The sequence below is a fragment of the Pleuronectes platessa genome, chromosome 12, assembly GCF_947347685.1.
Source record: "Pleuronectes platessa chromosome 12, fPlePla1.1, whole genome shotgun sequence".
Lineage (NCBI taxonomy): Eukaryota > Metazoa > Chordata > Actinopteri > Pleuronectiformes > Pleuronectidae > Pleuronectes > Pleuronectes platessa.
In genome coordinates this window covers 5848202-5873964 of record NC_070637.1, presented here as the reverse complement: position 1 = coordinate 5873964, position 25763 = coordinate 5848202, and the positions used below count along the sequence as shown (strand labels likewise).

At 42.7% G+C, this 25763-nt stretch overlaps 2 protein-coding genes across 2 annotated transcripts in view; one reads left to right on the top strand and one right to left on the bottom strand.

Moving 5' to 3' along the window:
• LOC128453868 (galactosylgalactosylxylosylprotein 3-beta-glucuronosyltransferase 2) overlaps window positions 1-3435 on the top strand; it is a 46082-nt gene extending 42647 nt beyond the window's left edge. Inside the window, exon 4 of the mRNA XM_053436970.1 lies at window positions 3349-3435. Coding sequence (XP_053292945.1) covers window positions 3349-3435 — 87 coding nt within the window. The remainder of the gene's footprint in view (window positions 1-3348) is intronic.
• A 2282-nt stretch (window positions 3436-5717) lies between these two features.
• The window catches only part of LOC128453867 (stromal membrane-associated protein 1), a 104626-nt gene continuing 84580 nt past the window's right edge, over window positions 5718-25763 (bottom strand). Inside the window, exons 9-11 of the mRNA XM_053436969.1 lie at window positions 15168-15348; window positions 10971-11209; window positions 5718-8393 (exon numbers count right to left, since the gene is read on the bottom strand). Coding sequence (XP_053292944.1) covers window positions 8265-8393; window positions 10971-11209; window positions 15168-15348 — 549 coding nt within the window. The 3' untranslated portion in view covers window positions 5718-8264. The remainder of the gene's footprint in view (window positions 8394-10970; window positions 11210-15167; window positions 15349-25763) is intronic.

Below are 25763 nucleotides of genomic sequence, written 5' to 3'. Positions count from 1 at the left end.
CCACTCTGGGGAAGGTATCTCGGATCAGATCAGAGAGCCTGAATCTCCGACCTTGACAAAAGAGGCCAGAAATGCACATCTGATGACCAGGTCAGTGTCTGGAGACGACTGACAGGAGCTGTAATGCAGTTAGAGCGGGAGAGTAATAGCAACAGACAGCAGTGACAGGGCGGGAAAGGTGGGGGGAGGTAGGAACAGATGGAGACAGATGATAGCACCGGAGGAAAAAGAGATAGAGGAGAGAGGAGCAGAGGAGGGAGAGTAAAAGGCCATATGGAGGTAAGGGGATGGATTGATCGAAGGTGGAGATTAAAAAAGGAGAAAGAAAGAAAGGGGACACGTGGAGATCTGCTGCCATGGACTGAAAGATTAAACCACAGTCTATTTAATTTGCATTGGCTCTCGGGTTTCTGCCAAACTTAGTTTTTACTTTATTAATGTAGCTAAATGCTTTTCCAACCTCTTTTAGTAAAAGTCGTTAGGTCTGGTTTGGGTGATCTGATCCTCAGTGCATCTTAAGTGCCTTTGCAAATGGGTTTGATGCATTTTCTTCAGCTATAATTCTGGAAACAGAATAGTTTGCAAAAACAGTCTGAAGTCCTTGAAGATGGAAAACAAATGCAAACCTTGACATGTGAGAGAACCTGCTGCTATAAGGAGCTGTTACTGTTCTACAACACTAAAGTTCAAATGAATAAGAAAAAACACATGATTGAAAAACTGCTGTCACAGCTTAAGCTAGGCTTGGGAAGGGACGTTGGTCTATGCATTCATTGTGCTTCTGAGTCACAGGCAGTTTTAAAAGGTTTATTCTGGCATGATATTGAATCTAAAATGATTTCACACTTGTCTTCTCAGGTGGTTTGATGTGACAATAATCAATTCGGCACCATGTGCTAGTTTCCTCCAACCTGTGTTAGAGATGAGGGGGGTTGGATATTTTCAAAGTGTAGTCTGCCCTTGTTTACTTTTCCAGGATAACCAGCCGTAGCTTTAAAAGAAATATAAATAGATACATTATTAAACACGTTTTAAACAATGTTGTTTAAAAAAAACAGTTATGATCCAAACTGTCGGTGATCAACAGGCAAAATTTGGGTGATTAGGAAGGGTTATTAAAAAACACTAATAATAACCCTCTTTCAACATGCCTAAAAATTCAGCCTTACTGGAAAACATGTATATTTTAATCTAAGTGCAATGTTTTCACAATGAGTCAAATTGATGGACAAAGGATCCATGTTTGGACGACACTGGAATTGAAGGACAGTCCTCTGATGTTCAGAATGTTATGTGAAGGTAAAACTATGAGCTCTCGCTGCTCAATCCTCCATCCACCGCTTCTTTACAAATGTCTCCTCCTGATGGGGAGACACAAGGCTGCCCTCCCCTCATGCTATTAAGAGAGAACAAACACTCTAACCTGGTAAAGCTTTTTGTCTGCAAGTTGCTCGAGGGAGGAAGAGAAAAAAGAGCCAGCAGGAGAGAGGACAGAGGTAAAAGCAAGTGCAAAGCCATAAGAGAAAAAGTGGTTGAGAGGGGAGCACAGAGAGAGAAGAGAAAGAGGAGTGTGAGTCCCGGGGAACTGAGAGGGCACTCTGACTGCATAATTGGTGCATGCACGCGCACACGTGTGCACGGATGCGCCCCCGTGCATTACCCCTCTCCCCACAGCTCCGGAGTGATGCTTTAGTGGCTGCTACATTAGCCTTGTTAGATATGCAAAGCGGGCCAATTAGCAGCACAGTGTGCAGGAAGTGACATGTTCCACCTGAATAAGCCCAGAAACAACTGCAGCCTATGAAGCCAGCAATAAATCACACCTCTGCGAGTCTGTGTGTGTGTGTGTGTGTGTGTTTGTCACTTTGAACACAAAAATATCCCATACCTGAATTATAAGCTCATTAGTTATGGGCTAAAAAAAAACATTCTCACTCCAAATAACCTCACTTCTATCTCCGCGGAATTAAATCCGTCCCTGTCTCCGGGAAAATATCAATCTGTGCCTCCACTGCAGTGTTTCCTCACCGGTGTATTGCTGTGAAATTGGCTGCAAACACAAGACAAATTTCAGCTGCAGTGCTCTGTTTGATTTGGTCCATGTCAGGGGGTGTGAGGCTGTCTCTTTGGTGAGGAAGACCGCTGAGCATCAAACCCAACATCGGGAGGATACTATACCAGGTCCGTCTCAAAGAATTCAGCAGAGTCTCCTATTTAGTAGAGCATCAATAATGAGTGTTTCCAGTGAGGGGAACACAACCGGCCATTAACTTTAGACTAGCATATCGGCATTTTATTAAAAACCAGACCAATGTTGTTTACCTCCAGTGATGTGGAGGTTCCCACAAGCATCAGGGGTGTCAGGCGAAGTCTGTACTGGGAGTCTTACTTGTCTTGTTTCCTTACTGTGGTTTGATCTGATGGAAGACACAGTGTGTTCAGCTGTATTGTGGGAGGTCAAATATTTCACTGTCATGTGTGACATTTCTACTTTTGGCTCGTCAGTTCAGGTTTGGCTTCATGTTGGATTAGGATCAGGTCGAGTCTGAACACTGTTCTATTCAGATGAGGTAACTGTAATAATTTAACTCTTTATTTTCTAGTTTCGAGGTCCAGCGAAGGATTCAAATGTATTTCCTTCTTTATTAAACATTTGCAAAGCCCACTTAAGACAATTCTTTCAAACGTTCTCTTGGACTCAAAGATTAAATGATGACTGGTGACAAAAATATCTATGTAGACAGAAACAGCACTGGTTGGTGGATGCTTATTGCAGCGTGCTAATTTAAGTTTTAAGTTTGTAGCATCATCTGTCAGTCATGTTAATAGTGTGAATCCACCTGCATGTGAGTCCGGGTACAAACAAGATGGGAATGCACATCTAAAACCAAGATTGCTCCATCGCACTAACCCTGCACTGTGTCCCTTTAACCTGACGGATCGTTGGAGCCCAATCTAATTTGTAATGGAAGGACAGTTGGCCAGTTATATCAAAAATATAGACCAGAGTTGTAATAAACCAGTTATGCTTTAACTCTTTGACCCGGTTTTCAGAGTGAGTTTCAATTTGTACAATGATCACAAGTTTTGAACAGACATTTTCTCTACACCGACTCACACACAAGAACAGAAAATCTTGGCCACCGAATTTCAGGTATCGGCAGCTTTAATCCAAGAAGAAGTATCACCCTAAAGTCTGAGGTATTTCACAGTATCAGTAAAGCTCTGCCAACCACCTGCCTCTGTGTGTATCCATCCAAGCATAGCAGCCTCTCCATTCTTTTTGTAGCGAGTGGCTTCTCCCCCTGTCAGCACATTTCCTCACCCTTCTCTCTCTCTCTGTTCCAGGTGCTGGTTTGGCACACACGCACAGAGAAGCCGCACCTCGCAAATGAGCCCAAACATCGAAAGGACACTGTGGTCATCGAGGTGTGAGAGGACGGAGCTGAGCACAGGATCCGCGAGCAGGAGCTGTTTGTGGCTGCCCGTTACCTCTCGGCTGGAAATAAAGACAGCCCCCTGCTCCGTCTCCTCATCGGGTTCATACGAACTGTTCACGATGGACACGGACTTCGGAGGAGCTGCATGACTCAAGACTTCTGGCTGTCTGTCAAACGTACCTTGCGAGAACTGGAGGCCACGGAACACGTTCCTTTTACAAACTGGGATGACTTGGATTGTGGATTTTCTCCATCCATGACTTGCTGATGAAAAGAAAACACTGACATGAATATCTGTTAGAATCATGAATACCTCATTGTCAAGTTAACTGTTTCACTGTGGTGTAGTTTTCATAAACAAGGCTTGTGGTCCACAGCATATGTTTGATGACAGTGGTAATGTTCTGCTGATGTTTGTCATAGTTAAAGGAGTGTTCAGCATCAGGGGAAATTCTGGAGCTTGCTCTCTCTCTGAGAGTGACATGAGAAGATGAACAGTGGTTACCATGAAGCTTGGTTTAAAGACAGGAAGCAGGTTAAACAGGGATTTCTGCACCACTCGAGTTGAAACACTACAGAAACCAAACTACTGACAATATTCGGGCCGGGAGATATGACTTCAAATCAATATCCCTATTATGTCAAACTTTCACCTCGATTATGATTAATGAACATAACGTTCTGGCTGTGACACGTCTCGAGTTGTGTGAGGAACTTGAACTGCAGTCTCAGTAGAAAGTTTGAAATCTCTCGGGCTGCGTTTTAGTCCTGCCGAGTAGAAATTGATTTGACTCTCACAACTGTTTGCTGATTGGGTCTTTTCAGTCATTCCTCATCATTGTGCTGATTCGTGAGTGGTCACATGATATGTGTTTTCAGGCTCTTTGGTACGGACGGGTATTAAACCTGATACACCCCCTTAATACTCGTGTGGAAAGAGAACAGAACAGTTTAATTTTTTTTTACAAATTTCAAATAGAAGCTGAGTGGTATGGATGTAACCTGAGATAAGCTAATATCACATCCTGTTTGCAGTTGTTTAATGCAACATACACAATCTTTTTTTTTCTTTTCACTCCCAGAAGAAGGAAAGTGAGCTTTTTTCAAAAAGTATTAACCATTACACTCCCACACCTCTCATACTTAGCCATTTTGCTTTTTAACATCATCTTTTCAGTCTTTTCATCACCTTCCAAACGTTTCATCTCCAGTCGTTCTGAAAGAACACCCCCATTTCCATGTCTGTTAAACAGAAAAACAGAACCAGCTCTGGTCTTCTTGTTGACCTTAATTACATGTCTCAAAGGTAATGTGGTAATGATTTATTGATCCCTAAATGCTACGTATTTCTCCTTTAAATCACCCTGAACTGATCTTATATAATGAACTGGAGTAACCTTCGCCCTCCTCTCATCCTGTATACATGCGCAGGGTGTGATCAGGTTTGGAAACGGCGCATGTGAAGTAACAAGAAGCACCACTCCTGACAAACTGCAATCAATAATGTAGAGTCTCGAAGCCGACAACAAAGAACTGGCCTCACAGGAAAACCTCGGCAGAAGAATAAAGAGGGATAGCTTGAGTAGATGGGATGTAAACAGCATCAGATGTGCTTCTGGTTTCACATTTCAAATGTGCAAGGCACCATTTCTTCAGTGTGCTTTAACAGCCGTGTTGCCAGCTGGAGTGCGGGACTCTGAACGTCTGTCACATTCAAGCACTTCGCCAAAACAGTTCACACAGAGCCGATGCAGCCTGTCAGGGCCGGGGAGATCTCTCTGTGTTTAGCAGAATAACAGAGACTAAATCTGGTGTCTGTGGCAACGCTGCCGCACTGTGCAGTGGCTGCGATGCCTTCTGCATGAACTGGGGAGCAGCCGTAACAATGGAGATGCAGTTGGCTACAGCAACTGTGACAGAACAATGCAAGGAAGCTTCCAAGGAAAGTTTCTGATGCTCCACATAACAAGGAGAGTCGGCGTTCAGAGGAAGGATCGGTCTGAAAAAGAAAAATGATGGACATTGAGGACGATTTAAAACTGGTGTGGCCGGTCCTCGTTGGCTGACTCAAGCTTTTAAAGCTCCTGGATAGGTTAGCAGTAGGTAGCTATTATTTACACAGAATTATTGTCTTGACTCTATGGTAATTTCTGTGTTTGATGGTGTCTGTGTCACTGCCAGAAGGGGGAGACTAGAGTTCCACACTGCAGGTTTAAGTTTAGAGGGGACTGAATACGTCTTTGTATCGCAAGTACACACAGGAAATGAAAAACAGGATTAAAGCCAGGATTCTACATACTTTATTCCAAATTACCCTCTTGTAAAACTTGGAACAGAAATACAGGAGCAAACAAAATCCCCCAAAAGATAAAACAGTACTTTTACAGTTAAGAGTCATTGGAAAAAGACAAACACAGAAAAACTTTTCTTGCTATTTATTGTTTCAATGCACGGAAACCATTTTTTTCCCCCCTCTGTACTAGGCACCAGAAAATGTAAACACATTGGAAATAAACCTGGAGGATATTAGTTTAATTGAATATGTATGTGTCATTCACACAAACCACAGTTATTGCATGGCAGAGGGACCCTGTGTTCACGGACAGGAATCTCTGCACTGAAGCCCGGCAGTGGGATTGCAGCTCTGTGTGCGTGTGTGTCTGTATTTTGTTCTTTTCTCATTCTCTGTGCTGATCTTACGCCCATTAATCCTCCTCCTGCCGGTCTAGCCCTCTAATTGGTCGTCCAGGTTTATTTTCTCATGACTTACTGTGCTTCTCTTGATCTGTACACAACAAAACACCACAATAAAGATGGCGGATGGCAGAAACAAATGTTTACAGCATCATATATTGAAGGAGAAACATGTTGGGTGTCACACTGGTCCGGTTTGAAAGAATAAAAAAAAAATAAAAAAAAGAGGATGGATTTTCTTATTCTGCAGTTGGAAATGAAGTGACAAATCACAACCCAGTGGGAGATACAGTACCTGCTCTGATATTTAAAGTGCAGAAAAAGACAAAAAGCCCTGTGATTCCAGTGCTGCTTTAATTTGCCTCGGGGAGCAAAGGGGGAAACGGCTCATTTCATCAACAAGGAAGTGTCTTAACTGGGTCAGAGCCCGGCTTCCACTGAAGCCAGCTCGTTTGGTTTAAAAACGCTTCATAACATCACAGCGAGGCGAGCAAAGACGTCCCGGGGACTCACAGGCCACCCGGCAATTACTGACACTTAAATGGAATCCAAGACATTTACAGATTTTGGTTGTTTTTAACCAGTTGGAGAAAATGGGTTGGATATATTCATCTCTTAATAAAAGTATTGATACTGGTTATGTATTAATCAGTGGTTCCCTGCCTTTGTTGACTTGAATGCAGATATAAGGAATGTTCCCTTTTTACTAGGGCTGGGCAGTTACTTCCTTCGAGTTTTCGTTTGTGCAGTATGTCCTCAATGTCTAAAAAATGAAAACTGAATTATTACAACGATCCTAAAAATTGTACTTTCAGTGATCTTTAACATGAGAGCTGCATTCAGCTACAACAGTTCCTCAATGACGATATGATCATTATAGTATAATAACATAAGATAAAAGAGATTTTATTGTGACCTTACTTGTGACACCTTGTTTCAGTTTGAGTATGTGTAGAGTGGGAAGAAGTGTTATGCTAAATCTGAATTTTGTATAGTCTTATGAGGCAAGACTCTCCAGTGTCTCACAATAACGAGGTATATTATTCTGAAATAAACAGAAACATATATATTTATTTTATCTATTTCTTGTAAGGTAAGAAGGGCACCACTGCTGTCATGATCATTTACCCTGGAGCTGATCAGTGATACAACGGCTGCGGTGTGGGGATAAAAAAAACACTACTGGCTGCAATGAGACACTTTTTCCTTTGATACTCTGAATGTTGTAGAAATTCTTTGCAGGAAAAATGATCAAGTTCTGTGAAAATCAATCAGTGCAAAATAACAACTACTGTAGAAGCAGCTCTAAACACATGTCAGTCAAAGCCTGTGGGATTTAGCGATGCTAAACCTCACAGGCTGTTTTTAAGTAAAGGGAGGACTACATCTCCACAGCAACATCCCCCAGCACCACCACACACACACACAGTGCCATGTGACAAATAAAACTCAAACCAATGTCGTCGAGAGTGACGGCATCAGCCTCTCTCCTATGGCTCTGAAAGAGGGGGGGGGGGGGTTCACGTCATATTCACATCGATACAGTACTGCTCACACGATTATCTGCTACAAGGCTCTGATCGCCCTACAGGGAGGGGGAGAGGGGGGGGGGGGGGTGTTACTTTTTTACACAGCAGAGAGAGGGGGGAGGACAGGGTAGCGTAAACCAACCACAACATAGCCATATCTACTGTAAGTACTCAGGGACTATTCACACACCATCCATTTTGGTACGATATACTTGTAATATTATTATAATAGGACTTAAAGTTGCTGGTCCAGCAGCTTTCTTTTTTTGTTTAGCTGTTTTTGTGCCTTTTTTCAGTCATCAACAACAAAAGGAAACCAAACGAGGACACCCAGATAAAGACAGCACACGACAGCTGCCAGTCTCTTTTTTTCCCACTTGCCTCCGCGGTGTCTTGGAGGGATGACATCTTGGCTTCTTAGAATAACGACGGTGAAGGGATTTGGGAAGGGATTTTAGGAGAGGCAGACCGTCCACCGCTGTGTGATATTATTTAACTAAAAGCTGTTAGGAGATGGGAGGATCTCAGAGAGATTTGGCCATTTGGTTGCCATGTGACCACCCCGTGTTTCCCCCCACTCATCCTCTGGACCTCCTCCTCGTCACTTCCACAGCTGAGTGCTGAGGGTCTGGCCAGAAGCCGTTGGTGGAGCCGCCGGCCAACCGGCCGCGGGGGCGCCTGATGTTGGCCCTCCTCCGCTCATGGCCATGCCTGACATATGCTGGGTCATCTGAGAGGGAAAAGAGAGGAGGGGAGTCAGCGTGAGTAGAAGAGAGGGTGAGCTGACCCTCCATCCTGAAGCTCCACTCTCGTACCTCCATCCCTCGCTCTTACCTTCGCTCTCCTGCTCTCAAAGGTTTCAATCTTCCCATGCTCCCTGCCCCCCCCCCCCCCCCCCCCCCCCCCCCCCTACACACACAATTCTACTCCTCTGCTCCTCCTGCTTGCCGTCCTCCTTCCAATCTGTCTCATCTATTATGAATGTGCTTTTCTGCAGCGCTACTCACTTATCTGGTCATCTGAGAGCTGTGGATGAGTGTGTGTGTGCAGGTATGTGTGTGGCCATGTATGCGTTACAGCCAGTCTAAGACTTACAGTACGAGCAACCATGTGCTCATTTATCAACTCACCATTCCATTACATCTTCCTGCACGATATGAACACACACATATGCACCTACTGTCTTCACTCTTCAAAGCTTGTGTCGTGTGTGTGTGTGTGTGTGTGTGTGTGTGTGTGTGTGGGTGTGTCAGCAGTAATTTATGATCGCTTATTAACCTCCCCAGTTGTCTAGCAGGAACAGTTTTGAGTGTTTTATGAGCTTACTCAACTCAACTCAACACTAAATATGAGTTAGTTCAGTTCATTTATGGGGATAAAATAAAAGGTTTAAAATATGAGACCCATTGTGTGTCTGGAGAGAACATGTGATGTCATCTCATCTGAATAAGGAAAAATAGTCCATATATTTTGCCTAATGGTCCCAAATTATAAATGTATGTGCGTTATAACTTTTCCCAATGGTCAGAGATGTTAATGAACTCAGGTGTATGTCACTTGGTATGTAACTCCAGGTGATTACAGTCCTGAGAAAGAAACACTGTAAACACACCTGTCAGATCCCCACCACCCTAAACCTAGCTACATCTTATTTTATACAGTACATGGGTTACAGGGCGGGGCTGAGCTAATGATGCTAGCCATGCCAACTAGCTGCTAGCTGGCATGCAGGCCTGCTGGACTGAGTGCAGCCTGGGAATACATAAAAAAAAAATACCCTACATATTATCAAATTGCTTGAGTCTGACATGGAGGCTCAGACACTGAGCGGAGAACCAACGTCTGGATGAGACACAACAAAGCAGCTAGCTGGATTGCTTGGTTTCTTTAAGTGGATGTCTCACACCCATAAACTGCATAGGAAGCACCTAGCTATGAAGGGTAACAGACCGGGTGGGTGTGTCCAATGAGGCGTTGGTTTTGGTCAGGGATGTTGCTGCTAGTGCAACATCTAGTCACAGTGAACATTGTACGTATAACCTTTAATGTTAAATGTTGCTCATTTAGTCCTGACTTCTTGTGATCTAGAGTAAGATTTGAAATTAAGTGTTGAATGGCTCTATGTATATAAAATCGATGTATTTCCGATCGCCTCCCTTTGAGGCTATCAACAGACGAGCGTTTCCTCCAAAGAGGAAACTCGGTAAAGAACCCACACCAGTTTTGCTCCCCTCGTCCTGGGCTTCGTAATGCTTTTTTTAACAGTTGCAAATTGTGATCCAGTTACTATTTGGAATTGAATCATTACAGCACGTCACTGCCTTCCTAATGAATGCAGGCGTATGCTTACCAGGTGTAAATGAGGCATAAGTTGAGTAATAAGGTTAAACAAGGACAGAGTGATCTGTTGTCAGAGCTGTTTGTAAGTAGAACACAGCTTGTGTAAACATTCTGAAAACTCTGTTGAGAGTCAAATAATGACAATGGGAGGTCGGTGATGTAGAACCAGCCTCCGTTCCTGTTTTTTTTATGTCCATAATTATTTCAACGTTATTTAACAATGACTGGGGCACACAGCATTTCAAACAGCTGAACAACATTGGCTAAAACTGTTCATGGGTCCAGTGTTATGAGCCTGTCTCTAATGTTTATTCGCTGGCTACCAATGAAGAAATTAGCACAATTTAAAATAACAACTTATTAAATTACATGAAAATGATTAACTCTAGGTTCTTGTTAACTACACTTCAAATGCATGTATCTATAGTGTTGTTTCACTCTACTAGTTGTGGGGCTATCCCCCAACCAGGGTGTTTTTAAATGATTCCCACCTTATGGAGGTTATGTCATTACATAGTTGCTTGTCAATTCACTGAAAGATGGACAAATGAGAGAACCTAAATAAAAACGACATTATATTATTATAAAGTAAATCTAGTTCGTAAGAATAGTCGTCTCAAAGCTGCTCTTCCTGGGCTTTTAGAGGGGTTCTAGGGGTGAGGTCATTTCTGCACTGGGTTTTGCACGGAGCAGCACGCAAGTCACTTTTATGACCTGACTAATGGAACATTTCACAAGAAAAAAAAAGGCTTCCATAAAAGAAAAAGACGAACATTTATGGTCTATTTGTTTAAGTTACTAGAAATACAGTAAACATTGAAGAGTGCTGCCTAAAAGATTAATGAGCAGAGAAACTGCAGTGGAACCATAATGAGATAATTGTTAAAATGAGTTAATCAGCACAATCAAATGAATCAGCATATTTTCGGTGTGTTTTAGACACGTACACAATATAATTTGTGTGTACCTGGCTCATGTTCCACTGTCCTTGTGGCTGCTGCTGACCCTGCTGCATAGTGTACATGCTCTGTCCTTGGCTGGCTGGCATTCCGCCCGGCTGCTGCATGTAACCCCCGTTGGGCAGAGCCATCCCGGGCATCATGGCTCCTCCACCCATCATAGTGGCGGGTGGGGCGACTCCCCCCATCCCGGGGTTGAAGGCCTGTGGAGTGAACTGCATTTGTGGCTGGCCCATGTACATACCTGCTGGAGTAGATAACAACATACACACACATAGAGTTAGGTTTGTGCAAGACGTCATAGTAACTTTCCATTAAACTGCGTTTTAACTAAAGACAAAAATAATGAGAACTGAATTGCTTTAAATGCAGTTTTGCTCAAATTTAATACAAAGTATTACAACAACTGGGAAGACAGGTTTTTCATAAAACCAACATTAAATAGTTTTTCCACACATCTCACCAACAAAACACAAAAAAAAAGTACAACCACAATAGTCACTTACTATCTTGTAATGTTACTTTATGTCCCTTTCTGTGGAAAACACTCTGCTCTTAGAAAAGTGGTTTAAATAAGACTAATTAAAAACATATATAAATGAGTCATTTTCACGGTTTTATCTCGTTGAGTTACTTTTTATATTGAGAAATTATGGCCGTGTTAAATTACCGCTGCTGTTTCATATTCAACTTTGCAAAACAGCCACAGAGAGTGAAATACATTTGGCACTGGGGTTTGTCACTGAAAACACAACATTGGTCATTTTGGTCAGTGCCTGAGTGATGAATATTGCAAGGAAGGAACACAACAAACAGGATTGGCCACAGCGAGACGTCAGATGTCATCAGGCAGGCGACGAACTCTTGTGGAACTTGTGTCAGAGGCCCCACCACAGTAACACATTATTTCACCCTCTTGTGTGTGGGAGGACACAGTGTGCAGCCTGAAATCAGATCATGGTTGCTCATGTGACGACGGGAAAAGGCCAAATTATTGGCTTCTGTTTTTGATTAAAACAATGTTACAACCTGTCCCGCAGTTTGTTTGGGTGTTCAGTAAACACACAGACCAGCTCCTCTGTGCCATGTCCAGCAGAGGAGCAGCTCAGGTTGTGTTTGCAGGTCAAGACACATAATGTTGCAAAGGAACCTCGAGGATCTCTGCAAATGAACTTTAAATATGGTAAATGGTCTGTATTTATAAAGCACTATTCTAGTCTAAATGACCACTGAAAACACTTTACAGCACAGATTGGCATTCATCCATACAATCATACAGTGCATCTATCCGCAGCATTTCTCTGTCATCTATCAAACATGCACTGTTTCAGGACACTTCAGCATGCGGAGTGGGGTAGACAGGGATCGAACTACCATCGAACCTGGTATGTGGACAAAGTGCCCTGCCTTCTGAGACCACTTGTAATATACCCAGACAGAAATCTCAGGGATTTATAAATTAAATTCAGTTTGCAGTAAACACAAGTCGACCAACCAGATTTGAAGTTTGCATGACTTGAGGTGATTTAAACACACTCTTTATTGCTACCTCTAAAGATTGTAGAAAAACTCATATTTTCATGAGAGCATTTCAGCTATCAGCCCATTCCTCATCAGCCCTGCATGACACCACTGTGGGGAAATGATAAGTGGCAAAATATAGAGCAACAGATTTATCGGGTTTTTACTGAGTGGAAAGACCTTAAGGAGCAACGGAGAGATAATTTCTTTAAAACCGGCAAAACAACCTCTGATAATAGCCGGCTGTGCTCGCTGCATGTAGGAAATGTTGGAGAAAACCTCATACCGAAGAACTGCAGCCTCTGAATCATGACAACTATCCTGGTTTTAAAGTCCTATACTGCAGATTCAAAGTGGAGGCCATGAATACATGTACCAAACTTGGGCTGGTTATAATATCTTATCACATTAGTGTTTTCTGACATTTGGAAAATGCCACATCCGTCCTGCTATAGTGCAGAAAGGCACCGACACGAGCATGCGCACACGCACACGCACACACACACACACACACTTACACACACACACACACACACACACACAACAACAGTACACCCTCGATGATTTGGGGCATTTAGCCTGGCAAGTTCCTTTTAGCTTTGATCTCCATCAGCACTTAATTGGATTCAGCGTCAATAAAGCAGCAGAAAGCTCTTCATCCTGATTTCCACTCCTAATCCTGTGCACACATCAGTGTTACCGTGCAGCAATATACTCAATATGCACATGAGCCTGCTGCACATATCCACCATTCAGAAAACATGTGACCCTAATGCTCTCCCTGCACACACTCCCAAAACATGCTTAGCTTGTTGTATGTACTGTATGCATGAGCACGGCCAAGATGCACACACATACACTCACATAAACAGTCTTGGCACTTCGGTCCTCACTCATAATAACTGTGAGATGAGTGTGAATCCGCAGACACATCTCTATTTTTACGGCTGCGCTGGGACTCCAGTAAATGCAGCGCGGAGTGGACCTGGCTGCTTTTCAGCGCGCTGACCTTTCATCTGCCTCGCTCGGCTCAGCTTTCATGATACATCTTTCCTCTTCTGTGTGTAGGTTTGTGTCTCACAAACCCCCACGTCTAAGTGTGTGCTCTTGTGTTAATGCAGTATGCTGCTTATTGTTCATCGTTTAGAGTGTCTGTTATAATGCCCATTTACATTCTGCATGCACAACACATGAAGCTGTTTAGCTATGGATAACAGACCCTTCATTCCATGTTCGGATCGTGTGGACACACCTTGTCCTTCATTTGAACCAGTGTCACACCTGTTTTGCAGACACGTCTCACTTTCCACTGCTGCCTTCAAACATGCCACTTCAGGCCAAAAGCTATGAAAAAAAATGTTGTGCCCTCATAAAGACGATACGATGAATATGTTAGCAAACAGTTGCCCGTTTACACATCATCACTGTGGAACTTCATAATTACTTCAGAGCTTTGTTTCTCAGCATTGAGCACAAACGACAGTAAGCGCAATATTTAAACTGAAAACACACTATTGTTGCAGCACCTCAGTACTTTTTATTACGTGCGGCAATGCGGCCCTTATAGCACCAATAGGAGGCTTTGAGAGTAGTGGCAGCGGTGTTGTGCATGCAGAGGTAGTACACTTAGTAAACTTTGATTATCTCAATAGACACAGATTCTGCAGGTGAATATTTAGAATCTGTGGGCATTTAGGGCCGGAAGCTCTCTGGTTTCTGTTTCTAATCATAACAGGTTTGACCAGGCTTTGGTTGCTTACAGGTTGACGATGCGTGTAGAGACGGAGGTGGAGCACATTGACCGAAATGCATGGTCTATCGACTTTCTCATTTATCTGAATTAATTTGCAGACAGCTGTTAACAGACATTAGCTTAATGTTGTCAGGACACACCTGTGTGTGCTTTGTGTGGAGACATGTTTGAATTGTGAGATAAAAGAAAATAATGTGAATGAGGAATGGAAGTCAGAGTCTTGGCCCAATTATTTGATGCCTGCACCGGAAGCCCGAAAATATGATATGATGATAGCTGATGGACTCACATGCTAATATCTAATGCTACCTGAGGCTGGTCAGTGGTCTGTTCGATCAAGAAGCTGTTTATATTAGTTAAAGCAGCTAACGTTAAGGTAAGGCCAGTGGCAGCAGGCCTAAGCAGCAGGTTGTTATTATGAGGACAAAGTGAAGTTAAATGAGGTGAGACTAAATGAGGATCGACCTTTTTTTGTTGCCCCTTGGAGCAGATGAAAAGCTGAGAATCAATGCCAAGTGGACTGGTTTATTGTTAAGCAAGGTTCTACCTGATGTGGTGAGTTGAATACTGTGTCTGGAGACTGTGAAAGCTCTGGAAGTAGAAGTCAGATGCCAAGAGTTGAAGGTCAAAAGGTCAGTTACAGAATGAGTTTTTGCACTTTAGGATTGGAAATTTAAACGTTTTATAATCTTAGTCATATTAAACTTTTCAACTGAGAGAACAGGGGACTCACTGGATATTTAGCGCTATCCATGTACCAGTGCTGTGTATTTTAGGGTTAAACTAATAAAAGTAATTGTTGAGCTCAAATTAACTTGGCTAGTGGGGCTGATCAAGCTCCGCTGACTTCTGGACAATGAAGAGTTAATGAAAAATGCTGCATTTGTGTGTGTGTGTTGAGTGTGTGTGTGCGCGCGCGGACGTTTGTTACCTTGTCCTGGGGCAGATTGCTGCTGGCTCTGCGGCTGACTGCCCACTGAGCTGCTGGCATACAGAGACAGGATGGAGTCTTTAGATAAAAGCTTCTTCTCCTCCGCCTTTGTGGTCATAGTGGTGGAGATAGAGGAGGAGGTGGAGGTGTCCGCCTGCGGAGCTGCTGTACTGGAACTAGACTGAGGGAGACAGACGGGGGGAGGAGAGTCATAAAAGATTAATGTTTTTAATGGTTTGTTGTACACATGACCTGTGCATGTCCACTCAACAAGACAAATGCCAGTGGCTCAGTTTCCTACACTAAAACTGTAAGTTTTAAAAATAAATTATAAATAACTGACTATGTATACCATATTTTAGCTCTGCTCTTTTTTAAATTTGGTTGGAAACTCAATAACTCCTGTCTTTATGTCTGTTCTTGATATATTCACCATAATGGACATTTCCACAGCACTTATTCCTTCATTTAACCAGTAATGTCACAGTTAATGTCAAGTAAGTCAGTTAATTCCAATCATTTCTCTACGTCCATTCTTTTGATTGGTGTTAAGCAATGAAACACTCGCTGCACAATGACTCAAAGGGTATCCTCCCTCTCTTTCCTACAGGCGCTTAATCTGCAGGAAGTTTTAATGACATTAGCTTCATAGTGATTAAAAGAACAGCAAAGTACAGCTCAGATTAAATAGTGAGACAAAATGGCAGAGTAGAAGCACTCCGTGGTAGTGAGAATTATTGCCCATAATCAGAAGACAACCTACAGTCCACACGTGTACTTATCCCCCAGTGTACCAGCCTCTCTTTTTCCTAACTCTCTAAAACCTTCATTCAGAACATTCGTTTTCCGACATGACCTCCTGAGGATGTGCGGATCTATTGGGTTCCGAACTTTATGAGGACGGTGACTTTCACACATGCACAACCCAGCAGGAGATTCTCCGCTCAGAGGTGTTCACAGCAACACAGAAATCTCTGGAACATTCAGGTAAGGGGTTGGTGCAGCAGGCAGAGGCAGGACGATACATATTAATTCTGCTTCAACACCTCTAATTGTTCGCTGTGAGTCCAGCAGGGGATTTCCATTTCGTCTCCTCTTGGCTTTCTGCAGACTTTATACTATGAAACTGGAGGAAGAAAGACCGCAGAAAGACTGAATGCTCTCCCTCAGACTTTTAAATTCATACCCACAGCCCATCTAGAGAAAGTCCGAAGGATCTCCAGAGTTTAGTGCATGTCTGGAAACAGCTTTTAACTGGTTTCCTATCTTTCTGCTCCAATCTTAAATTCAAACCTTTACTTTGATTTAATCTAACGTACTGTAGAAATCAGGGAGGAATACAGACGTGACAAGACAGGGGGAGAATAGGGGAGGAGACAGGCCACAAATTAAGGGGAGAAGAGCAAGAGTTGAGTAAAGGACATAACAAGAGGGAAAAAGAACGGAGGAGAAGCATTTCACAGTAAGTGAGACAGATGACATTAATTAGGCTGCTGCAAAGAGAGGTAAACATGAACTGTTGCAGACAGAAAACACACACACACAAACACGCACGCAACCACACACGCAAACACACAGTCATGTTCACGTCCACTGTTTAATTTTTTTTAGCTCAAACATCTATTACACCTAATGGATGGAGCTGACAAGAAAGCAACACCTGTTAAAGAGCTCTGAACAAGCTTGTGTGTGTGTGTGTGTGTGTGTGTGAGGGTTAGAAGGGTAGAGAAGACGTAGACCACAGTCAGGTGGACTCCATGAATAAACAGTGGCTTCTGCAAAACACACACACACACACACTAGTGCATCAACATTCTGAATTCAATGTCAAGAAAGCTTCATATACACGCAAAATATATATTAACGAGCACACACAAGCACACATAAACTAAATACTCAAGTGTAACACACATATCGAGAAAATCGTACACACACATACACACAAAGCATTGTGAGTGTGTTGTGCTCAACTGCTTAGCAGGCAGTGCTGCTCCCCTCTGTCTATCTCTGCTGCCTTTCTTTGACTTGTGGAGGGACGGAAGGAGGAAGGGGAGGAGGGCACAGCGAGAAACAGAGGCAGGTTGCAGGGAAAAAAAGAAAGAGGAATGATGGAGAAGAACAGGAGGGCTTCAAAAAATAAGGGACAGGGAACGGCGCAAAGGACAGAGATGGCAAGGCTGCAAAGGTAAGAAGAGGCAAGGAATGCAGGGAAGACACAGTATAAAGGGACGGGAAGAATGATGGGAGAGACTGAAAGGAAAAAGGAAAGGGAGGACAAGGACAAGTTGAGAGGAAAGGAAGAAGAAGTGCATGAAGGAAAAAGCTGAGGAGAATAGGTGGATGGTTATTCATGCAAACAAACACACACACATGATTCATTTTATCTGTAGATATTCGAGCAGAGGTGAGTCAGGTGTTGACGGAGTTGGGGTGGAGCTACCTAATAATAACTGCAGCACATTAGTGTGCTCCTCACTCCTGCACAGACTAGAGATAAGAATGGTGAAAAAAGGCACCAAACTCTCTTCACCTGCTCCGTCACTCAGTTATTGTAACATGACTCAATCAAAGGAGCTAAGCCAATTTGCTGCTAGCTCGTTCCCAAAGTAAAAAAATGCATTAAGCGGACCTCAAATCCTGAGAAGTGCAACAGTAGCCACCGTCAGTTCATCTTCCTTCTCTGAGACGTGTTTGTTGAATAGGAAGTGTGATTCACACACGCTCGGAACCGTGAGATGAGAACATCATCCACGATGATTTAGGAGTAGAACAGCAACATGAGGAGGAGCAAGCGGGATGGAAAGTTCTCAGAGAAGGGGCCACTTTAAGTGTTGTTGCTGCACAAGCCTTAAACTTTGATATAAATAACAATTATATACAGTTTCTCATTATACACTGTATGTTATTAAGAATTAAGACATAAATTCAAGGATACATTTGCTTCATTATATCTTTGTTCTTCTGTTTATGGCCATCATTTATGACAACTTTGCACTCAACAAAACAACTGCAGAGCTCTCAGAACATGGAAACTAGGGATGGGCATAATTAATCAACGATCGATTATTGTTCATTAAGAATTTCGCCAATGACATTATATTTTCATCGACGAAAAAAACTGGATTTCGTTATGTGGCAGGAGATGGGGATATCCGAGTTGCCTGGAACGACGCACAGTGAGGATGTTAGCAGCTGGAGGAAGAAGCCCGGAGCTAGCCTCCGCTCTTCGGCTTCATATCCGCACAAGGACCCTCAGTCCATGGGTAAGGAAACCCGGACAGATCTGGGTCTGGGTGAGGGGTTCCGGGAGTGAGGATGTGACAACAACCGGACTGAGAGGTCGAGAACCGTCAAATCCAGCTAGCTCTCAGCAGCTAGCTGCTGCTCTCTCCGTCGGCTAGCTGCTGCTCTCATGGGGGCTTAAGAGTACAGCAGCACATATTTTCAAGTGTAACCAGTGAACTGATTCCGTTTAACTGGCACAAGAGTTGTTCATCTTGTAATAAATATCTCAATGAGGAAACACGCTGTGTTTTTTCTATTTTCACTGCATTTTAATATAGCCTATAAATAGTGAATTTTAATATAAAAATATTAATATATTAATGATTAATCGCAAATCGATCGTTAATTCTCCCGACGATCGATTAAAACAATTTAATCGAATGCCCATACCTAATGGAAACCTCTAATTCTTACTCCAAACTGTAATGGGATCTCCCTTGGGTCACTCCCGAACCCTCTGTAAAATGTTAAGGAAATCTGTTCAGTAGCTCACTAGAGCAGTCGGGCCAAGTGTCTTCACAACTATAAGATGGATTGTTGCGAAATTGTTGCACAGCTCCCTGAGGTTCCGGTCAAAGCTTAAACTTAACATTGTCATTTGGAAACTTTAAACATTCTGAGGTTAGCATTTAGAGTCCAGCATCGTAGAGCTGCGAACATGGTTGTATAAACTTTAAGGTAGGGTTGATCATTTTGCTGAAACCCCTTCATATTTTATTTGTTTAAATCCGCTTGAATTCCCATCAGTAAATAAATAAACCAAAACTTAAAAAATGCACGCGTCTTTAGCCCTCGCGGGATTGTTATAAAATGAAATTAATGTGTTTTAGGGTCATATCTTCGACGAGAGGGCTGATGCTTTATAATAGCTTATATTTTCAAAGTGTAGCCTGCTCTAGCTAGCTTTTCCAGGATTACTTACCCTAGCTTTAAGTATTGTAACTATTAATGGTGTAATTTCGAGATTTTCTGAGATTATTAATCCTCATGATGGAACAAGAGAGTTTTTGATCAGCAGACTCAATTTGACTCATCAAACATGATTCGATACTGTGACATGGTGGTACAGTAAAAGGTTGTTAAAAGGTTAAAAACTACTGAGTTAAGGAATTCCCTTAAACCAGTGTAATAACGATCACTGGGGCTTTTAAAGGGAATTATATTTCCTATCCTTCATTCTCTCCTAATGAGAGCATGTGCTGCTCAAAGACAAGGGACCGACATTAGGTCAATTAATGGCCAACCAGCTCTACCACCTAAAAATTATAATACAGAAAATAAAGGCAGTGAAAATGTAATAAACTGTAAAAGTGACACAAATAAGACAGTGAGGGGGATCAGTGGCCTTTCCATTATACTGGTGCACGTGGTTCTTCAAATTAAATTTCTTTTGGCGTAACACAGTTGCTTAAGAGAAACCAGTTTCCCATCAGCCTTTCACTCCTACTGCAATCTGCGAGTGCCAGACATTAAAGCACTATTAGCCCCGTTTGCACTGAAACAGTGTTCTTGCCAAGCAGAACAGTACACCGCGTACATCTATCTAATCTCACTGAAGGAGAAGAAACTTAAGCTCAGTATGTCACGTGTGCATTTATCTTTTTCTGGCAATTTCTCAAACTGCCATCAATACAATGCCCCCCCCCCCCCCCCCCCCCCCCACACACACACACACACACTGTCCACATAGTGCGTGAAGTGTTGCTGGGCTCCTAGCAGCAAATTGTGCAATAGAAAGCGTCTTCAACAAGGCTCCATTTTTCTCAGCCAATGTTGCTGTTGCAGCCAGAACTCTGAATCTCCACTGTGACAGCCTTTTCCTCACTGTCGCTGTGGATAGACTTCTACACAAACACACACACACACACACACACACACACACACACACACACACACACACACACACACACACAAAAGACTGTCTCCCCACGGTTTTCCATCACCGCTTGAAATACTCATACACTCCCCTCTGATAGACCATCTGTGGCTATAAAATCACACTGGGCTCGGTGTATGGGTGTGTGTTTGTGTGTGTGTGTGTGTGTGTGTGTGTGTGTGTGTGTGTGTGTGTGTTTACTGAAAACAAAAGCAAAGCTTGGAAGTCCAGTAAGAGCATGCCAGAGAGAAAATAGGACAGTAAGGAGAAAGAAAAGAGAAAAAAAAATGAAAAGAAGAACAGGAAGGAAGAAATCAATTTCTGGTCAACAGTTCATTACATCATCCCTATCTACCTCCCTCAAAATACTGCATTCATCTCTCCATCTCTCCACCCCCTCACAACATTTTCTTACCACTCGCCCTCCACCCGTCACGTTTTTTATCCTGTCCTCCTCCCTTTATACCCTCCTCCCACTCCCAGGCATCCTTTTCCTTTTCCCTTCTCTCTTTCATCCTGCTAACTCCTCAAAACCAAACAGAAGACACTTGCACAAAAGCTTAACTTTGTGTCCATGTAAACACAACAGAGTTTGTGCTCAACATGGGGACACTGGTTAGATGTTGTTCTCTGATGTGTTTTTCCTCCATGCACCATGTAAATCTAAGAAACAAGGGGAGTAGATCTAAGTGGCACTGAGGTTTGTTGACTGAACGACTGAAAGCAGAGACAGTGACAACTCCTTGTCCTTCACTAAGCCTCTTTTCTACAGCTTAGATGCATGAATAATAAAGATGCTAAGAATTATCACAACTATGCTCTTCCCCTCAGCTCTACTGAACATTTCATAATAATAATATTATATTATATAAAATATAATACTATAATAAACTGTATCTATAAAGCACATTTAACAATGTTATAGAGTGCCTTAGAAAGAAGTAATAACACCAGATAGGCAGATAAAGGGAGGATCAGACAATGAAACATGACCGGAGAAGAACAGAATGGCAAAACAACTATAAACAATAAAATAAATAAATATATAGGATTAGTCAGTGGAAGTCGGAGCCAATGTCAACCATTTGTAAAAGCTGTCTTAACAAGAAAAGGTTTACGAAGGAAATTAAAGGAAGCTACAGAATTAGATTGAGTTCTAAGGGCAGCAAGTTCCATAGGATTGGTCCTTCTTTGTTACGAAGTGAGACTGAGAGTAATCATGGACTGTATATAAAGAAGGTCCACATGACAAATCCCCAAAAGTGAGGCCAAAGCATCTCAATCGTCACAGAGTCATAGATCCCGCCTCCTCCATGTAATTGGATGGGACACAGACGCAGCTAAAAAGACAAAGGACACATCAAATGAATTTGTCCCAAAGAAGGTTTCTGTCATTTTAGGTAGTTCTTATCACACTGATCGATGTCAAAGTGCAAATTCCAGGTAAGTTTGGTTTATAATCATATAATCATTTGAGGCTTAATCAGCACAACAGATTTTGTGCTGATTCCAATCGGCAAAGATCAATGAATGCAGGTTGAATACAGTTTTAATCTGATTCTCTTTGTTGTTGATCTTATGCAAGTCACCAACATTAACACTACTGTTGCATTAGCCTCATGTCTATTTTCTGGAAAAATTTACAAAAATCTGGGATGGTAATGCCGATGGATGTTTCACAAAGTTGCAAGGACAGCTCTTTAACAGCGTGTCACCCAGTACTGCTCACAAGGTTGGTAGATGACATTAAGCAATGGCCCTAAGTTAGCTACATGGACATTATCAATTACCTTGTATTTCCTGAAGGAGTTAATGGCGAAGAGTAGCAGACATAAAATAACACTGAGGCATACAACTACCTCTCACAACTGACAAAATTTGTAAAATACTATTAAAAATCTCAGCAACTTTATATTCAAGGTAGCTTTATAAGGTAGCAGTTGAGCACAGCCAGAGCGTCAGTGAAGCTAAACATGGTGCAAGGCCAGTGGTGAGTGAAAGTAGAGTCGTGGAGACAGCGGGCTGCTCATGTATTGCCAGGGATAGCGAGGTCTTGTAGCCATGCTGCAGCTACTTTGTGGAAGATATTCATAAACCCAAATAACTCTAGTTGATAATATTTATGTCTCCAATTTAGGCACTCTGGGATAGTTTCGCTGCATGCTTTGATACTCTGTGTATAAAGCAAGCGGAAATAGATGGAGGTAGTCATCTGTCATAGTACTCCCCAAGGGCTCCTCAGGAAACTCTGTAAATCATCTTCTCACCTTGTCTTACAGGCCACTCTTTGATCAGATGCATTACTGTATGTTGGCTGCAGATACAGATGTAGTTTTGCCTCACGAAGATATTATACAGGTTATTCAAACGGTGTGCTGACATCATGTCTACCTGTCCTGCTTTAGATCAACATGAAAATCTCCCCAGCTTTCACTTTGCTGCCCACTTAGGGACTTTGAGTGCAATTTGCCTGCAATTTCTGAGGCTGCGATAGTTTTGAGCACTCAGGAGAACAGTTTTACTCCCTAACTGCTTCATCAACACTCCCTCAGACGTCATAATGAACAACTGGAACAAATATTTGTATGCAAGTCTTTTACCCTAAAAGACTGGAAAATACTGTGGTTTCCATTGACGCAGTCTTATCTAAAAGTGAGCTGCTTAACTGAACCTGGTTCTGCCTCCAGACACACACTCAGCTCAGTGGTGAAATTTAGGTAGGATCAATAAATCTGCAAAAGCGTGGTGAACTTGGTTCCAAGATTTTTCTTTGACCAAGAACTTTACCTTAAAAGAAACTGACAGGTTTACTCCAGAAAATACAGTAGGCTTATTTTTAGCAAATATAGTGTTACCAAAAAGTCTCAGATGACTTCTCCAGATGGGCTCACTTATTATTAATACAGTCATATTCAAGTTTAATGAATACGATACTGACTGTGAGCAAAGCTGCAGCAGCACCGCCTGGTCGCAGCAGATGAAACTGTGGTTGTCTGTTAGGTTTTTGTTCAGGCCACAATACAGGTGAAATCTATGATCTAGCTGCAGTGATGCAGTTGAGCACCTGAGCCAGACACAGCTCAGTCTGGTGCTGTACCAACCAGCAGTGGTGTACTACATTATACACAATACTGTATCACATAAAGAATGACTCTTTTTATCACCAGGGTCTTTCTTGTGGCTTCTGTAAACCCCATGTGCACTGTGTTTAAAACCTTCCTTTAACCAGTGTGGGAAGTTTCCCCTTAAACTGACAAAAAGTGTGACCTCAGTAAATCTAGAAATATACATCAACCTCCTTGTTTAATATGTCGCCTCCTTTATATTTACACCATTTATACAGGCAGTGAGGAGAGGGCAGGCGCTCAAATGACAAATTACATGGGAAGTGCAACTCCACTGTTGTGCATCTGTTTGATAAATACACACAGCATGTGTTTTTGTGACATGTGTGAATCCAGTAGCTTTAGAAAGAAAACAGAAGGAGGATTGTGGGTGGTGACTCAAGTCAGTACCTCTACTTCTCTTAGGGCTTCACGCTTCATGTCCTGTGTTCTCCTGGCCTTATACCTTCCACCCCCCTCGCTTTGTTTATTCCACCAACCTGCTCTTCACCAACTCACCCCTCTTTCCCTCCATCTTATGCCCTCAGAGCATTATTTCTTACCTTTACTTTTACCTTTGTCGCTCTCTCTTGCTCCATCCTTCACCTCCCTACCACTGTAAGCTGATTGGGTAGTTGCTGTTTTACATTCTTGAGTTTTCCTCACTAAAAACGTATCTGAAAACCACATTTTCCTCACAGGGTGTGGTAGAGGTGCTGTGTGTGTATGTGTGGGAGAGAGAAAGAGAGAGAGACAGAGAGAGAAAGAGAGGGACAGCGAGGAAAGCTGAGGATAACACAAATCCTCCCCCTCTTACAAAGCTGTAATCACATTTTTATAATTGACGTATTTGCAGATAGACGAGCCTTCCCCGATGCCGGGTAATAGCTGCTTGAATCAGCAGGCAGCGGGCTTCCTCTTTCTTGATGCACCAAGCTAATCAGAGCTCTACAGCAATATCCGCTTGCTGAATCCTAAATTCAGCCCTCTACATAAATATATGTGTGTTTAAGAATGGGCGGATGTGTTGTCCTTGTGTTTACTGGTTAAAGGTATAACAGAGGAATATTAATGGAAATGGAAAGGCTGGTGCAACAGGCGGGTTCCTGTGGTTTCCTCTTGGTAGCATGAAAATGTACAACACATTTAGTATCTGAACAATGGAACGACCGGAAACAAAGTCATGATAACACTGGTAAACTAACCTGATCGGGGCACCATAGAAAAGGTCACAAGGTCACCGAAATCCATTGGGTTTGCATTAAAAAGCAACATACTCGGCCATTAGTTTGTGCGAGGAAAATTCTCAACTTTTTACTTTTTTAGAATTACCTCGTATCCCCAGTGACCACACCAGGTTTTCACAGAAAATGAAAATCTAGCATTAATTGCACAATTTAGGAGGAATGGCTCCGTGGAGATGAGCCAAGGTGTGAGGCAGGCAAAGAGCTGCAGGAGCTGGAGTCACCGTGGATGCGGTCGGGGAGGGGAGATTAGAGGATAAGTGGGAGAAGTGGGAGGCTGGTAGTGGCATAAAAGGTTAGCATGCAGTTACAGCAGCCCATAATTGTTCTTCATGCCAGGGTCTCCTGCCAGCCCGTGCCTGCTCTGGTCCCAGGAGGCACAGAGGTGTGTGTGTGAGTGAGTAACAGTGTGAGATATACAATTTGAAAACTAGGAATAGGCAAGAGAGTTAAAAAATTTCAAGCTAGATCGTTTACTGTGCTCATACACTTGGATATATGGTGACCTGGTTATTTTCGGTATAATTATTAGTGGTCGTGTATTGGCTGTGCATCGGTAGCGGGCGATATTTGCCTCGTTTACTGCCATCGGCGCATCGGTAATAAACGTAACTTTCACCGATGGCATTGGCCGATATTCATTGGTATTGTTAAGTCCCCGCCTCACAGACAACACGGAAATCCTTCTCTTATTTGTAACTTTATTAAAGTCAACACGAACATGTCACACTCCTTGCCCCTTCTCTGAAACTCCTCACATCGACAACCGCCTTCGACACTTCCTTCCTCATTCACCCCTAACCCCCAACAAACCAGCCAATGAGAACCTGTCATCCCACACAACCCCACCCCATTGGTCTAGAACTGTCACCAGCCCCACCCCGACCTGTTCACTGACCCTCAGGACATCTCAATACTACTTTAACACGTTGTCTTAGCTGAACATAAGTCATAACAAAACATAAGCACTCAAAACAGGTCAATCTGAGGAGGGGTTTTTTAGACAGGGTAAAAAGAGTGCTGTTTTAAATGATCCTTGTGGTTTTTTGACCAAAATATGTTACAGACATTTCATTAAGACCCCAAG